Source organism: Rhyacophila brunnea, unplaced genomic scaffold (assembly GCF_057557595.1).
Source record: "Rhyacophila brunnea isolate RB1 unplaced genomic scaffold, BYU_Rbru_1.0 scaffold_2, whole genome shotgun sequence".
Classification (NCBI taxonomy): domain Eukaryota; kingdom Metazoa; phylum Arthropoda; class Insecta; order Trichoptera; family Rhyacophilidae; genus Rhyacophila; species Rhyacophila brunnea.
Window position 1 is genome coordinate 28,190,115 of NW_028232859.1, and position 19,241 is coordinate 28,209,355.

At 33.4% G+C, this 19,241-nt stretch overlaps 1 protein-coding gene across 1 annotated transcript; it reads left to right on the plus strand.

The window, feature by feature from the left end:
- LOC147072143 (uncharacterized) lies at positions 1-18,367 on the plus strand. Its single transcript, XM_085946541.1, has 13 exons — positions 1-748; positions 830-993; positions 1,343-1,650; positions 2,891-3,014; positions 7,745-7,929; positions 11,166-11,419; positions 12,293-12,547; positions 13,656-13,800; positions 14,204-14,355; positions 14,958-15,137; positions 15,672-15,817; positions 16,764-16,973; positions 17,979-18,367. The coding sequence occupies exons 1-13, from the start codon at positions 472-474 to the stop codon at positions 18,231-18,233; spliced, it is 2,655 nt and encodes an 884-aa protein (XP_085802667.1). The 5' UTR covers positions 1-471; the 3' UTR covers positions 18,234-18,367.
- The last annotated feature ends 874 nt before the right edge of the window (positions 18,368-19,241 follow it).

A 19,241-nucleotide genomic window follows, 5' to 3' on the forward strand; every position in this document is an offset into this window, starting at 1 on the left:
AATTTCAATTTGAGCACAGCCGTAGGATCACATAAGTTTTCTACTCACTTCACTTATCCACACACATTGTAATCGGGCATCTGATTCAATCACACAATTACTTGCATACCTCATTTGCATCATCTCGATTTAGCACCGAAAGACACATTCAATTAATGATATATTATAAAATGTGACCAAGTGCTAAAATGATAGAAAATCAAACAAAACGCGGCCAGAAAGGATTTTCTTATTTATTTATCTTGGGAGAAAATATATTAAAGAAATAAACCGTGATTTTTTTTTGAAAATGAATATTTCGTTGAAATAAGTGATGCTTTATGCACAGAGTGGTTTCTTGGCGGCAAAACGTGATGTGTTCAGCGATCTTTGTGTTTTAACCATGCATATGAAAAATTCATTCTCGATTGTTGGGGTGCAATAGTTTGTTTTGAGTGATTTACAGTTCCGTGTGTAAAATATAATCTCGAAATGGATGAAGAAATTAAGAAGAAGGTTGAAGACAGTGGGACAGGGATGGATGAGTTGGACGAAGAAGACACAAAGGCAGGAAGATTTTTCAGAAAAATGGGCATCAATCCAAATTTAGTAATGTTGAAAGTGACTTTATTTGTAATGTATGGTGCCACGGCTTCTCTTTTACCATATTTAACAATACACATGCAAAGTATCGGGCTCACGGTCCCGGAAATTTCATTTGTTTACTTGGCTTTGCCGTTCACTACATTTTTGAGCCCACCGATTACAGGTAAGTGTCTTATGTAGGGTTTTTTACTAAGCGCAATATTATTGATTTCCGATAAATTCTTACTATGATAACGTATTTCAGGATTTCTTGTGGATAAATTCGGCCAGTACAAACCGGTCGTAATAATCACCTTGATTTTAAATGCCGCTTTCCACCACTCACTGCTGTTTATTCCTCACCAAGAGACACCTGGAATAATGCCTTCCGCATATGTGATGAGGCATCCTATATCTGGTGATGTAGAGGTTTGAGAGTTTTCGTTTTTAACCCTTAGCTAATATTTAGTGAATTAGGAAAATTGTCATCTGTTAAAAATTGACAAAAAATAATGCGGCAGCGCACGACCGCGTATTACGTTCCTTGAAGAACTTTAGCAAATTGCTGACATCCGTTCGCCGAGAGAATTAACTAATAGTGTTACAATATGTGTAGATGTCATCGTGAATTAGGTATGGAGATTAACTACAATTGATAGAGATTCATTGAAGTTATCGTGTCGCGCGAGATGAATAGTAATAGAGCCGTGTTAATACGATTGCGTGAAAATGTGGAAGCAGTTTGGGGTAATTTGCTGTGTATTTGTGTGGCGTGTAGATCTGGTGGAGTCCGTGTCCCAGCAGGGAATGTCCCGAGGAGGAGGAGGTCGAACTAGTCCTGGGGCGGTGCGTCGACCACTGCGAGCTGTTGCAGCCGATCGCCGCGACGACGGGAGCGCCGGAACTGACGTCGATTATTACCACCGACGCTGATCTAGTGAACACCGGTGACCTCAATTTCAGCGACATCAGCACGACGCCTAACTGGAACATCGACGACGGTCATACGAAAAATGGAAGCCTGGAAGACGAGAATGCGAGCGAAGTTCAAGACGATGACCCTGACGGCGACGCATTATATTCTAGGTGAAATATTAATAATGAAGCAATTTCTTTGAAAAGCTTGTTTTAGTTATTAACGTTATATGAATTATACTAAATTCACACTCGTTGCGAGAACTTAAATAAAACTTTTTTGTTAGACACGTACCTGTTTATTCGTATTCTGTACAAGCGAGTGAATACCTATCTATATAAAATGTATCATTAATATGTTACGTATACTACGACCAATAATTGTGTGACCTTTTATTGGATAAATTCAGATTTTCAAGATATTTTTTTTATACTGAGCATACACACGGTTTAAGAATGCTAGATTATTTATTAGAGTCTCTACATTAATTTGTAATCCATCAGAAACGTATTTTTTTATAAAAAAACTTCATTATTCACAAGTACATGAACGTCAATAATACAATTTGGATAGCGCCTGACGACGGTTACAAAAATAAGTTAGCAATTTCATTTACCTTAATTTGTAACAAAACCAATCGCCTTTCGATTAGCAGAATTTGAAACACCTCAGATAAACGTAGTTATTATAAATAATTAGCATGAATCATAGTCGGATCGATAGCTTAAAGAATAGAGCATTCAACCGGAAAGTGAAAGAAGGGATTTCGAGTCCCACTTGGCCCAACTATTTTTCTAGGGTTTTTAAGAGGTAGGTAGTTAAGAGGTAGGATGTTGCTAAGGTTTTTCAAAATTAAGTATATTTTATATTTTAAAGATGTTTTGTTGGACTTTATCAAAAGCAAAATGTGACTGGGGTTTTATATAGTATTATTAAATTTATTATGGTAATATTTAGTCATTTCGCTACCCTGATAGAAAAAAATACTAGGTTTAATTTTTAATTAAATGGAACTTTGGGAAACGTTTACTTGAATTATTTTACACATTTGGTGAACTCCAATATATTATAGATTTTCACCCGCATTTTCAGTTAGGTATATTTATACGCCCCGATTGCCACTAAAGACTTTATCATTGCATTCAGCGCCATAAAATCACACCCAGCATGTAATAATGGTTCTATATTAGTAAAAAAAAATATATATTGGTTTAAGTTTTATATTACCACTTTAGTGTGTTTTACAATCATGTTATGGTTTACATAAAATGTGTATACGTTTAAATATACCTACATCACTTCATTCAATAATTAAAAAAATATAGCAACATAACTATTAATACAGGTACGTTGAAATTGCGGAATAACTGTATCTAAAATTAAATAATAACACCAACATTTTTATTACAGCGATGAAAACGAAACTATATCCAATGTAATACCAGAATATTTTGAAGAAGGGACGTCTTATTTAATCGATATGCATCCAGATCTTGGAGAGCCAGTTGAACAGCTTGGGATTGAGATGGAACAGGTAATATTTAATTTGTAAAATTAATGTTATCAACCTTTTGTTGGAATTCAAATTTATTTAGAATTTATTATAGAGGTTCATAACAAGACACATAGATAATAAATACTATACAGAAAATATTATACTTACATAATATTATGTGCGAATAAAATAAGACAAAAAAATTACAATAAAAAAACGGCATAATAAGAAAAATATGAGTAAACTAAATACTAAGTATATTAAGAATTTAAAAACAACATCTATTTAAACTCATCCCACGCAAATGGAATGTATCAATACCTGAAGCGATTTATTTGAACATAATTATTATTGTCCTCCCAATTGGCATTAATAATTAATATCAGGCGTCTCTCGTGGTGCAGTGCGTAAGGCGCTTGCCTTCCACCCGGGAGTTCTGGGTTCGATCCCGGTCAGGACACAATATTTATGTGTATTTCTCAAAGCCTGGGTGTTTGTGATTGTTCAAAATTACTAACAACCATCTTGTACGAAAAAGCAAGGACATGGTTATTATTACTAATAATTCTAAAAAAAAAAAATATCAAGTGAGTTCTGCACAATGTATTTCTAAAAAAAACTATAGTACATTAACAATTTTCATCTTGAATCCTTCACACATCAATTAATAATAGCAATAATAGCAGAGACCTCATTTACATTGCGTACCGATTCCATAAGAAAGTACGTAGTCTAACAAATATATTTCTAATTTTAGACTAGCTACTAGTATGTAAGGTAGTACAAAGTCAGTCGGATCCAGCCACAGATTTACACCGAATTTAACCGATGGAGGGTCAAAAACAATCGACCCACTTTCAAGTCTGTTCAATACACAGTTGTGGATCTTCATCTAATGGTATAAATTATCCCTCGTCAATTATTATCCTCTTCCATTATAGTACCGCACGCCAAACAACACCAACGTGCACCCTTTTCCTCCCTTTCACTTCCCATCAAAGTATTCGGTTGGGATTATTTTTGGATTTCGTGAGTTCGGAATATGGTGGGCATGCTGTACATTTGATCGCCAGCAGGGGAGTCTTTGTGCATTGTCGTATAACTGTTTGTGACGTCGTATTCTCCTAGAACTTCGAATTAAATGATTTCGTAGAATATATATCTAATTATATTTCTAATTTTGATAACAACCAATTTTTCAATTGAATTTATCACAAGCAGTTATTCAATCATCAATACTCTCTCGAAGACCGGATGACTCCTACACGCTAAATACATATACATAAGATAGATAATTATTATTGAATACACATTTTTCTTTAAAATACTAAAGTATTTTGTTTTTATGAAATAAGCTAGTCGCACATCCTCACTTTTAAAAGTAGTCAATGTTTACTTTGGCTGAGCGGTAACGTGTCGGCTTCTAATGTCGTGGGTTCCCGGGTTCTCACAAATTTAAAAAAAGGTTTATAATGTGTGCCTTGAGTCAGAGTATGGATCTAATAGGTTGCTCAATTAATAGATAATATAAATTTCTTGTAAAAATAAACATTCACTAATACAACACCTCCACTCTGTGAAGGTCCATAATAATTATGATTTTCTTAGGTTTTAATCGAACACAGTGATGTAATGTACTGTACGACAAGATCTTCTTGGCTACGTGTTAAAACTGTGAACTAACAAGCTCCTCCCATTTTTAACCGCAATTCGATTATAGCGATGTCCGGTTAGCGACGAGTTGTCCACGTGTTAAAACTGTGAACTAATAAGGTCCTCCCATTTAGTCGACGACTTCCGGATATTGCCTAAATCTTCTTGTTGGACAGTAAGCAAAGTTTTCAATAGTTTGTCGTCATCACTATCACAATTCGTAGAGTACTACGCTGTGACAATAATTTTCCAAGGATTTTGACGGCGCACGCCATTAAATTGTTTTTTTTGTACTGCCGCGATGTTAGCTAATCGTTGGTTTGAACATATGAAAAGAGGTCGACTGACACTTATATATTACATAAAGTATGCAATATTCTATAATACTTATTGTGACAGTAAAATTTGCATTTTATCAGCACTCTGCCCTCCTACCATTGTTCAAGTACAAAATTGTATACAAGGGGGATGCCCTCCGAATATCTGGTACAATGAGTATGGATAAGGCCGTCGCAGCTAAGTGGATAGTGCTTCAATCTAATAATCTAGCATGCACAAGATCGTTAAGATCCTGCGTTCAAATTCATACAGCAGGGGTACCCAAATTTTTGAGATTAGGAGAACATTTATCAAAAGAGTGGCACTCATACATTTCTTCAATGAAACTTCTATACTTTGTAATCAATTCTGTTGATACGAGGGTGGGTCAATAATTCCTTAGAAAAAAGCATTAAAACAGTTTTTATTTTTGTACTTTTTTTTTATTTCTCAACATAATCTCCTTGGAGCTCAATACACTTGGTTAGACGTTTCTCATTTTTTTTTAAACCGTCAGAAAAATAAGTTTTCGAAAGGTCCTCAAAATAAGCATTTGTCCGATCGATGACTTCTTCATTTGAAAAAAAACGTTGTCCACTTAGCCATTTTTTTAAGTTTGGGAAAAGGAAAAAGTCACTGGGGGCTAAATCTGGCGAATACGGTGGGTGGTCGACCAATTCGAACTTCAATTCTTCAATTTTAGCCATTGATCGTAAACATGTGTGAACACGGGCATTGTCCTGATGAAAGAGGATTTTTTTCCTGTTTAAATGAGGCCGTTTTTCTTCAATTTTGTTTTTTAGCTGGTCTAATAAAGATGCATAATAATCCCCTGTTATTGTTTTTCCTTTTTCCAAATAGTCAACGAAAATAATTTCACGTGCATCCCAAAATACAGTAGCCATAACCTTACCAGCTGATTTCACGGTTTTCGCCTTCTTTGGACATGGTTTGCCTTCGCAATCCACTGCTTTGACTGTTCTTTCGTCTCGGGAGTATAGTGGTGTATCCATGTTTCATCTACAGTCACAAAGCGATGAAAAAATTTATCCGGATTGCGTTGCATGAGCGACAACAGGGCTTTAGAGGCCACCACCCTATTGCGTTTATTGTCGACTGTGAGCAAACGCGGCACCCATCTTGCAGAAATATTTTTCATGCCCAATTTGTCATGTAAAATAGAAATGACGCTACCTTTTGAGATCCCTGTAACCTCAATTATCAACTCAACTTTAATCTTCGGTCACTTAACACCATATCGTGGATTTTATTGATCATTTCTGGTGTAGTCACCTCTACAGGACGTCCTGAGCGTGGTTCATCCTTTGTTGATGTACGACCACGTTTAAATTCATTTAACCAGTTATAAATAGTTGCAAGTGAAGGAGCAGTTATGCCGTGAACTAAATCCAACTCATTTTTTATTTCCTTTGCTGTTAACCCTTTTATATTAAAATGTTTAATAACAGCTCTAAACTCAATTTTCTCCATTTTCCATTTTTCCATTTTCCACAAGCAATTTTTTTTTTTAAATGTACGAGAAACACACAACAACCCGACCAATCTGATTGAAACTTCGCAGCATACTGAATTGGTAGTGCCGCTGCATGAAAACAAACCGCTTACAGTACTAGTCGCGCCACCTGTCGGCTTTTCTAAGGACTTATTGACCCACCCTCGTATATAGCCGTCTAATATAACAATATAACTAAATAATATAATTAATAATATAAGAATAAAGAAGTACGTGTTTTCATCTAGCGCTCGCTGTGCGACGCTGCTAGATACCGATTATTGTTTGTAAGAGGGAGACAGATTCTTCTTCCCACTCTTACGCCGCACCTGTGTGTGCGGCATGATACTAGTTAGGAGTTCTCTTCGGTTATTTGATAACGCGCGCATTTAAAATGTAATCTTTCTATATAATAATATTCATGCAGTTGAATATAAATAAAGTTAATCGTATATTAAAACTACGTTGCTTATTTACGATCCTCAAAACAATCCACTATTCCCTACAAATTCAAATTAATGTATTATTATTATTTATTTTTTTTACATACGGTGAACATTACAAATTATAAATTTAAGATGTTCACAACATGCTTACAATTTTACAAATAACTACGGTTTAGTTTTTGATCAAGAGAACACGATTGTTAACGTCGATTTTTCCTTCTTTCAAACAGAAAGTGGAATAAAATACGAATTTTTACCAGAATTTACAAGATTTTGAAGTGAAAATAAAATGAAATTCTAGGGAGATTATTTTTCACATAACTTGGCCAATTCAGAGTGAAACATTGTTTATTTCACTTCTGAACCGGCTACTACTAATTCGGACATTTATACCCAGGCACCGATGATAAAAGTTACTTAAAGAATATAATATTATCACAATGACATCAATCAGTACACAAATACTAAATTATTTTATTTATATGTAAAACAATAGTTTCTTTTCGTTTATCAACATTTTGTACTCAAAGAGTACTCAAATAGGGCCATAATATTGGGAAGTACTGACTACTGACCTATATTTTTTTACGTTTAGGTCATGGGTATTCTGTGATGTAGGTAATTTCCTCTCCCCTCATTCTTTCCATCACCATAACATAGTAGTACCACATTTGGAATAAACAGTAGGAAACACTCCAATCCGTATTATCAAACTTTATTTTTGATGAAACAAAGTGATCAATATTAATAAATTAATACTTTGTAATTTTCATAGTGACTAATAATATATTTTTTTATAAACTTGTGAATATGTTTGTTTCATCATAATTCATTTGCAGGACGAAAACGAAACAGTGACTGATTTTCGACAGCGCTTTGGGGAAAAAATCCTTCGCGATTCTGGCGTGAATTTGACAGCGTTGGATAAAGAAGATCTCCGGTGCGGTGGACTTGTATTGGGATCAAATGCTACAAAAATATCTGCCTCATCAGCCGAATGTATGGTCCAGAAGTGCAACTTTAGGTAAACTCTAATCAGATCGGTCGATCAACACTAATATTCAAATAAATATATTTGCCTGTAGCTTCCATACTTCCGTTAGACGATTCCGTTAAATTGATTGCATACACATGCCTTTTCGTGGCACGGTTATCTTGGCTTGTAGGTACCTACGTATAATATAACACATTGTTGTAAATCTAGTCAATTACCATCTTCAATATTGAGTGCAGCATATATGTTAACATACTTTTTTGGGATCTTGCATCAAACACGTATTGATAAAAACCAACTTACATTTTATTTTCAGTCGCGTGGTCGATTCCGCGACACACAGCTTCACAGACGGGCGCTCTACCAACTAAATCATTTAAGTCTACTTAAGTCTATTTAAGTCTACCTTATAGAATATAAACAAAATATTGATAAAAATGATGGTTTAACATTGACTAGAGGGCCCAGTGGCGAAGGGTGGAGGTAGGCTGTTAAGATCCGCCATAAATATTACACACTTAACTTTGTCAGTCATACATACTTGTTTTCATTGAAATAAGACTACATTTTACAGATGGTGTTGGTTAGTTTTTAAAATTCAATTAAACCCTGCGAAAACCAAGCCATAATAGATAGATTAATTGATTTTTAAAATCCAACCAATACCATCTGTAAACTGTAGTCTTATTTTAATAAAAACATATACATTTGACTGAAAAAGGTTAATGTGCACTATTTATGGCGGATCTTAACAGCCTACCTCCACCCTTCGCCACTGAGAGGCATTGCTTTACTAATAATTACATTTAAATTTGCCCACAACCTGTAACAATTGTTACAATACTCGTATAATGTTTAACTTATACATTCATTTGAACTATGGTATCAATAGGTACCAAATATTTTAAACATCTAAATAAATAATTACAAGATAAAAAGAACTTCTTATATCCATGATTTCCATAGTAACGCACGTATATATTAATAATTTAGTTGCTAGGACCCCCTTAGCAACCAATAATAGTGTTTTACTTTTTACGATTTTTTTTCCGAAATAACTTTCCATACAAAACAGAATTAACTGAAAATGAATTCAATTCTGCTTAAAGATGGCCAAAAGTATTAAAAGAATGCATTGTCGTCGTATTCTGATAATATATTCTAAAAGTTTCAAATCTTGGACAAATAAGAAAAAAATTGTACTGGACACACAAGAAAAAAAATTTACTGGACAAACAAGAATACGAGCTAATAAAAACGTGGTAAAAAAGTGAAGTTGATAAGCACCTAAATATTGTATTAAAATATATCCCGTTATTTACAGCTAATCACAATGAATTGAAAATACCTAGAATACAAATATAAGTTAAAAATAGATATCGTTTAAATTAATAATAATTATAAAATAGGTGAGTATTTATAATTTTATAGTAAGTACCTACTCCAACTAAAAATACGCAATAATATTAATGCTATAATAGAGTAGGTAGGTATATCATAATGAGACGGTGAATATATTTTTCGTGTCCATACTCCACTCCCACAGTAATAGGTAAATAAGTACGCGCGACTTATGTCATAAAGTAAAATGAATAATAGTAGTGCAAGACTCGTTCATTGTTCGTAATGATTTCACGAAATTTTTTTCGCTGCCTTGCGTAGCGGGGTCTACGACATGACAATTAACTGCAACGCACTGGCTACGCCGGACATTTAAGTTTTTGCGCGTTATTTTTTAAGCTTCAATAATATTTCATGCAATATTGAGAAGGTACTTCTTCTTTCTTTCTTCTTTCAACCATGTCCGATCCTAGTAGGATCATATGGGCCTCCACAGAGTGGAGGTTTGTATTAACAGATTTTTATTTTTACGAGAAATGGATGTCAACCACTTGCTCAACCTATTAGGTCCATACTCTGACTTATACACAGATTGAAAAACAATATGTGTACTTGTCAGACCCAGGATTCGAACCTGGGACCCTCGACTCAATAGGCCGGCGTTTAAGCCACACGGCCATCATGGGTGTCGAGAAGGTACTTATGAGTAGTAAATAATATAAATTCATTTGTGGCACATAAATCCATCCCTGGCACCCCCCAAACATGAAAATTATCAAAATGATTTTAAACATTGAAATTGTAAGCCAATAAACCATACCTTGGGGCTTAGACAAATAAAAACACGGCAAAAAAATGATTTGTAATTCTGTCAACTTTGTAATTAACTAATTTTGTAACTGTCAAAAAATTCTCGGGGGCCCGGCGTGTCGGGTTGACCAGATAAATGAGATAAACACACATCATAAATTAGCTTCAATCGAAAAAATAGCCATAAACATTTTAAATTATATAATTGTGCAATATATTTTCTGATTATTATGTGCCCTAGTAAGTACTAATTAAGTACCCTTAATTTGAACTGAAACACAATTTGAAAAACTTTAATGTAGTATTTCCTTTAATCTACGCGGTAGGTAGGGGGCCCGCCAAATATCCTAGACTGAGGGCCCGTTTCAGGATGTGGGGGTCATGGTGTAGGTACACCGAGTACAATAGACAAAAGACCGATATACGAGAAATTAGGCTGTGTTGTGTTGAGTAGGTTTGTGTATAAGTTAAATGCAATAATACTTTTTTTTGTCCATTTTCAATTAATATTTTGGAACCTCAATATTAAAAAAACAAGAATCAACGATAAACATTCGGCGAAAAGAACGACTACACCCACTACAGTCGGTGGTGGTGTAAATCAACAGAACATTTTTATTTCAGTGGAATTCGGCTTAAATATTGTAGCTCTCTAGACCAAGCGGGTAGCACAGCCGATATTATTTGAGTAATGTTTTAGCATACTAGGCGCACATATCCAGCAAGGTCGCTGATGACACGCTCAACGGTTGCCGCCACTATGCCTCCACTTTAATAAAAACTAGGAGAAACTATTCAAATAGGTATACCGCCGTGTATTGTGAAAATATGTAAAACTAATTATATGAAGAAGAAAACGAGCCTTTGGGACTAATTTACATTCTCCTCCTTGGGCTCCTCCCAATATTAAATCCTGAGTGCGCCACTGGCTGCATCGAATGACGATGTCTGATCACGATACTAAGTTATTGTTAGGTCGTTTTATTTATATCGTCCGAAATGAATAATATGTAATATATAATGGGTGGCTGAGAGTTTGTTGACATCGCTACCATTATTAAATCAGAATGTCAAAAATCATAACACCTCTTCAATTAATTAATGTTTTATTACAGATACGGTGGTCCAGAAATATGTCCCCCAGATTATAAGGAGAGCGACGATACAACATTTTGGATATATTTCGTTTTGAGATTTTTGGGGACGATAATGCTTTCTGCGGGCGTGACAATCATGGATCCGATCGCTCTGACTATGATTCAGAAGTACGGTGGAGACTTTGGTCGCGAAAGGCTCTTTTCTAGTATTGGGATGGCCATTTTCTCTCCTATAACTGGTGTTCTTATTGATATGAAGAGCAAAAAAGTTGGTAAGCAATATGTAATTGAATGTTTCAGTCTATTTAAGTAGTCTAAAACTGGCTCTGACGATTTTATTACCAGGAGTTGTTTGTAATTTTGAGAAGATTAATATTATTATATATTTCTGTACATATTTCATAAGCTGTAAGATACCTTTACTTGAATGTTCTGCCAGTGACCCATTTTTGTGAGGGTGACATAGCACCAGTACGGACAGCTTCAGGTAGAATATAAAGAGGGAAGAGGCGTTGATTAGATATTGTCGTCACATTAAATGTGGCAATTGGATCCTGTCCTTTAGCAAGCTGGCATGGTATGCCAGCAGCAATTCTAAATTTATAGACATACATAAAATTAACTACGATCTAATCGTTCTTTTTAAAAGTAAATACCTCTTTGTAAAGTTCTTGTTTATTGGATTTCCTACTCCTCAGGCATAACACTACCTACCTTATAGGCCTTATTAATTGTAAAAGATCTAGCTTAATTCAATTCTATTCGCTGTCTCAAATATCGTAAAATTAACAAAATAAACTTTGTCTTTAAAATAACGTAAACGCCAATCAGTAACTCATTTAACCAATAAGATTTTTTTAATTGTAGTAAAATAAATTCTTTCATGCTATTTGATTTTTTTGTAGATTGACAAAATTCGAGTGACTTTTTCTCATAAAATAATGGATACCAAAATATATTATAACCACAATATTTATTTAGTCATTTATTTCGGGAGACTAAATGAGATAACATTACAAGACAAGTGCTCACGGTCTGAATATTAATAAATGCGAGATCAACATTTTTATTTCTCTTTTTAGGTTTAATTAGCTTGTCACCTTGTTTAAATGTATTTATTAAAAAATGTATGTGCTTTTTATTAGGTTACACGGATTATTCAGCTGCTTTTTATACGTATGACGTCCTGTTAACAATATCAGCCGTGACTGTCCTGATGATGCCCCTTGGAGCCAAACTTCCGGCTGATAATCTATTCCGAGATCTCGTCAATATTATAAAGATGCCCCACGTCATACTTTTCATATTCTTTTTGTTCGCGCTTGGAAATTTCTGGGGATTTATCGAATCATTTCTGTTCCTTTACTTGAAGGAATTGGGTGCGCCAAACTATCTATTGGGTAAGATAAATGCATATAACTTTGAAATATATTTTACCATCATGACAATATTAAAGTAACTATTGGTTTACTAAAAATATCGATTATACATACGATCGGTTTGATTTATCTTACAATTTTGACAGTACTTGCAAACATTACATAATATTATATAATAATATGTTATTAATTACACGAGGTGCTATAAAAATATCGGATTTATTAATCTATTCCTATACTATGTTTTTCTTTATAATTAGATGTCTGAAAAGAAAGACTAATTATTGATATTATTTGAAGACAAATGATGGCGAAGTTTTTTTGTTTTTTTTCGTAACTAATTTATAAAAAAACCTGAACCTGATATCATTGGAATATGTTGGTACTACATATTCAGATTTATTTTATTTTTAAATGTCATTCTATAAAAAATTAACAGTTACCACTTCTAAATTGACTAAACCTAGTATGTTCTTAAAGCTGTGATTCCCAACAGGGTTCCGCAAAATATATCAGGGACTATCGCAGAAGATACAATTTGAAACCTTAATCAGAATGAAAATGTTTGATGTTTTTCATAATGAATGCGAGCAAGCAAGTCACGTGTTGCTTACGGACAGATTTAATACAATTTTAAATGTTTTATGTAAACATTACATGAATATTACCAAAAAAAACAAGTTACTTAATGACGGTATTTTGAATCTGTTCAAGGGCAGCACTTTTTCAAAAAATTTGTCACTGCCTACACATTTATTTTTCAATATACCTTAATGTGTACCTGGTAGGAATTCTCCAAAATTTCCCAAAATGGGTCCGGGGTTCGAAATCAAAAAAGATTGGAAATATGTTTTTCTTTTATATATATCATAATTAAATTGTGACATCTCAACATAAAAAGGTATACATTGTGAATGTGATTTTTTAGCACATTAGGCATGCAAAAATGTAATAATGTATTGTAATAAATATTAAAAGATAGTATTTTTTTCTTTAATGCTGTTAACTGTCAATTTCTTGTAGGTGGAAAGACATTGCTCTTATTCCACATAGTAACTATATGGAATGAGCACCATATATTGTGTTTTATTTTATTTAATAATAACCATATACTGTTTTTATTTTTTAGGTATAACTGTAACGGTGGGGACACTTAGTAGTATTCCATTTTTGTATGGCGCCGAAACCATCACAGCGAAAGTTGGTCATGTTAACGTAATTGTTATCGCCTTTTTCTCACACTCTGCTCGACTTGTGGGATATTCCTTTATCGAGTGAGTAATCAGTGTGTTCTAATTTAATGGAAAAAAAGAAGAAGCGCACCATATTATGGCTAGTGTAAGAGTGTTATACTAAAAAAAGTGTTACGGTGCTACGTTGTCGATGTTCTGCCGTAGGGCGTAGTCTACGCCGTAGACTGATGTAGAGGTTGAGATGTTGAAAACTTGAAATCGCCCCAATGATGAGATGTTTGAGACAGAAAACAGAGAAACAAAACAGGGAAAATTTTGCAAAATAGCGTGGAAAGCTGTTATAAAATATAAATAAGCCATGAAATAGATACACATGTATGTCGATCTGTTTGTGTTTACACAGGGGCTTATATTATATAAAGATAAACCAATACATTATCCATAACTAAAATAACAGTGGATTAAATTAATATTTCGTTTACAGAAATGCTTGGTGGTGCTTCCCTTTCGAGGCAATGGAGTCTCTGTCGGTTCATTTGATGTGGGTGGCAGCTGCAACTTATTGCGCTCTTCTGGCACCAAAAAGTTTACTGGCAACACTCATAGGTGTTTTAGGAATGGCACATTTCAGTCTAGGTATACCCTACACATCATTCGAACCAACAACACCTGTAACAATTATTGTCCTTAACTTTTTTTTTTGATTAATTTGTTAATTTACATAAATTAGAAACTGAGAGACTGAACAATTATTTTTTTATTTGAATTTATGAAATTCTTAAAATAAAACGTAAAACTTGTGTTATTTTCACTGCTATATTATTTTATGCAAATCTACATGTAAATAACATACAAATGTAGATCATGGCCGCCTTTTGAAAAAAAATCTTAAAAGATATTTGTATATTCATAAAGTCAACATTTTAGGTCCATGGTCTAAATCCAAAAACTAGTTGAACAAACAACATGTGAATTTAGCAGACGCCTTATTTAAACCCGCAGCTATGCTATATATTATAATGTTTATTATTTTTAAATAAAATACCTGACAGTACCTAGTTATCAAAAGATTCAGGGGCGAAGGATTAATTCCATGATGTCATATTCCCGCCAAATTGTGTGGGTAATTAGTTGCTTTAACGTTTCTTAGTAAGTTAAATCATTATATTAAAACGTTTTCAAATCGAAAGAAAATACTTAATAATATTATGATATTGAAAATTATGTCGTATATATAGGGAGAGGTAGTGGAAGCTTTGCGGGCGGATTTCTCATATCATCGTTTGGAACTCGCGAAGCTTTCCGCTACATGGGGCTGGTGGCGTGTCTTGGAGGGATATGCTACGGACTTTTGCATTACTTCTGGCTGAGGAAAATCGGAGACTCTGGCACGGATGATGAAGATCTGGATGATATAGGCAAGAATACATTATGTATACTTTATTATACATAAATAGAATAATATGCTAAATTGGTAAATATACTTTATAAAACTAACTAATTAAGTACCTAATTCATAACAATTTCCAAAGTTTTGTTTACGAGACTTATATACAATATTGACAGGATGAGGATTTTATTATTATTAGGTATATACTACCTGTACATGAGAGCCAGAAAAAAACAGTTTCCGTAAAACCCAATTTAAGATTTTACAGTCACTTGTTGTCTATGGACTTTCGGTTTTAGAAATTTCAAGTTTCAGGTATGTGTAATTGACTGAAGAATATGTACTTATATACGACACAGTAATTCTGATGTAGGTGCTGATTATCTATTTTGGATAATATTATGTGCATTGTATTTATAAAAAAATAAACAGATTTTATAGATCGCTTTAAACTAAAACAGACATTTGTGTAGATATGGGTGAAAATAATGAGCTATCATTGAATTAATAATCATTTAATTATTCCATTAACAATGAAATGAAAAATATTACCTAATTATAGGCGAGAATGGAGATCCAGAAAAATTGAATGGAGAACCTTTAACGAAGGAAGCTGCAACTATGGTTTCCACGGAAAGACTCTCCATGATGATTCACTATAATCCCATCGGATCGCTTACATCTTTACCAAGAGGCTCGCGAGTGCGAGTATGTTGTATTTTTTATTTATCTATAACATACACGTTACACGACCCATAGCTTGCACAGTACTATGAAACATGGATCATTACAATATTATATTGTTAGATTGAAACTTCCTTACGTATTGGAAAACAGAAATTGTACTTCGGTAGGAATTTAGGGATTGCAATACCGAATGAAAGTATCAATACCGGTATTTTCTATTGAATACCGGTATTCGTGAAATATATGGAAAAAAATATCTACCAATAAATATACCTAATTTAAAAAATCTCTTCTATGTACATAATATGTAAACAATTAAAAATAGGTAAAGAGATACTGAGGTTTACAAATACCTAGTAGTTGAACTATTGGCACTTTCTTCTTCGAATGATCTTTAAATTAACTTATAATATTAAGTGTTTTTAGATGTGTATGTGCCCCACTGGTAATTCTACGTAGCGTTTTATTAATTTATTGCACTTTTTACATTTAGTAATTTTTTTACTTTTATCCAGTAAAACCACACACAATATTGCCCACTGCTTTGTTTTAAAAAATATATTTCTCCATTTATGTATAAGCTACTCTTCGGTAAAAAATTAGGTACTTACAAACAAGTCCGTTATAGTGTATACCTACTTATTATTTCATAGAGAAATCTTTCTACTTTTAATACCGAATATATCAGTATTCGTCTGATTTTTAAAACCGGTATTTCGGTATCGAAAAATACTGGAATACCGGTTTTTAAATACCGGTATTGCAATCCCTAAGTAGGATCTACTATTCTACTTATAATTTTTCGCGTGGCTTCATACCCAATATTTATCGTTTTAGCATTTAAATATTTAAAAAGAATATTAATTGCCACGATTTGTTGGTAAACTGATAAAGTATATACCTACTAATAAAATAATTATGCAAATTTGAATTTACAGCCATACTTACTCACATTTTATTTTTCCAGCTTTCACAAGGAGATATAAACGAGCTGTATAGAAGCCGAAGTAATAGCACAAGACGAAGTAGCAACGTTGAAATATCAAATAAAACAACTCCGCGAGGAAGTGCATCAAAGATGGACTTGCTCAAATCTGCATTGGAAATCAACCATACCAAAAATAACATCTCTAATCCATCACTGTCGCGGCAAAACGAAAGGAACAGCAACAGCAAAGTAAGTATCATTGTCCGTTGATTGAAACAATATACCTAATAAAAATATTTGCATAGTAATAATTCCCCACGACAGAGTAGTGTTCCGCGTCAATAAATTTGGGTTCCAAAAGCACGGCTAAGTATGCAGCTGGTTTCAATAAAATTATCGAAATCAATTATTACAAAAAAAAAAATGGCACCGGGAGAAACATTTACAATGCATGCCTACAATAATATTGCACGTATCAACTAAACCCTTCGATGTAAAAAAATACAGGTAATAGGTATGTGATTTCCGCATGAATATTACGAAATAAGTACCAAGAAGACCAAGGCAAATTATTATTTATTTATTTTATTATTTACAAATTAAATTTTTTAATAAAATATAGATTATAAAGACCTACAAACTTATCTGTAAGGTCTGTAAGCTTCTTTTTATTTTCTAAACATTGAAACAAAAGACTACTGCTGGTTGCTAAGGAGGTCCCATCAACTATTTTTTTATATATGCGCGTTGCTATGGAAATCAATAAAATTATGATACTCGTAAATTGTCCGAATTGTCGACTACAAACCTACTCGTATTCATATGAGAAGACTTTTTCAGCCATATCAGTAATAAAAACTAAACAGAGAAAGTGAATGGATGTCAATGCAGCCGTCTTTCCAAAACAAGAAGCTACAGTTATCAACTATTCTAGCAAAGATGCAGCAGCAGATTTCGCGCTATTATTAATAATTTATTTGCAGATTTCTGTTAACAATAGAATTTTCATAGTATATAATATATATTTTTATTCACAATCAGACTGTTGAATATATGTTATTACTGGGAACCTTAATATGTGTTAGTCAGGTAGGGGTTCTCCGATATTTCACAAACAAAAAAGGGTTTGTATCACTCCTCTATATAGTGAAACAGGACAAAGGTGAGTGCTGTATGTGTAATCCATGTAGAGATATTCAATGTGCAGTAAAAATCAGAGGAATATTAAATATTTTATTATAATTTTAATTTCAGTTAGCGAGCAGTGCTCCAAAACTGAGTCAAAAGAATATATCGCAACCCGCTCTGGCAGTCTTGGTAGACCATGAAAGGATGGCTCGCCGCGACTCAATTCCTGAGGAAATCGAAGAGGAGCGTCTATCACAGATAAGCGGATTTTCAAAGCCACCCAAAGGAGAAATAAAAAAATCCAATTTACCCAAGAGCGGAGAGGCCAATGAGAAGCAGCACAGAAATAGTTGGCATTCAGATGATAACAACCCGACTTAGAATAAATTTAACGTTTTATTAAGCTCAAATAATTATTACAGTGGTTAATAGGAATAACAAATTATTTCGTTTATGAACTATCGAAAGGTTAATTTACTTTAAGTCATCTAAAGCCAAAGTCTCTACCGATCTTTGATAATTCAATAAATATTTTTGATCAATTTTATTTTATATCGACTCGTCAATCATTGTACCTCACAGTGGAGTAGTGTTTGAGTGCGCCCGTTTCTAAAGCCATAGGTGTGGGTTTGAATCCTGCATATAAAAAAATCCCATGCTGCTTTTTTAACATGTTTGATCCAGAGCAAGGGATGGGATGGGCAAATGGCAATCAACCATTCCTCGTAAACAGTCTATTAAAATAGCATCCACATTTTGGAGACCCATATGTTCTACCGGGGTGATAATTTTTCCAAAATATTTAAATTAATTATGGCACTTTATTATTTATTTGTGGTAATGTATAATATGTACCTATGTAGTGAAATTTCTTTGGAAATAATGTGTAGATAATTTTATAAAACATAGCATTTAGATAAGTAGGAGTTCATATAAATGTTCTGTCAATCACCAGAGTATAACAGAATTTTCTTCTAAGATAAAATATTATGTTATTTATTACATTATTTTCTTTAGGGATTCTTGTTTTGAATAGGTGCAAACCTGTGCTTTTGTAATTTCTCTCAAAAAAAACTGTGATTAAACCTGAAGACCTCTGTTATATAGAATAATGAGTTTTTAAAATACACCTACTCAAAACACTAATTAAATATTATTTCGGAAAAGACTAAAACAATTTGAGGCATTCCAATAAAGAGTAAGTATTAAAGAAATATATATTTTGCTACTTACTAGTACATAGAATCCCGTTAGAAGAGAGCCTTCATTCAAGTTAAAGAATTAATTGTATAAATTATAAAATCTATTAGTTATATTTGCGCTACCTTAATATCATTGGTTGCATTGCTAGAGTAGCTACAAATAGTCCTGAATCATCGGCTATGTTCG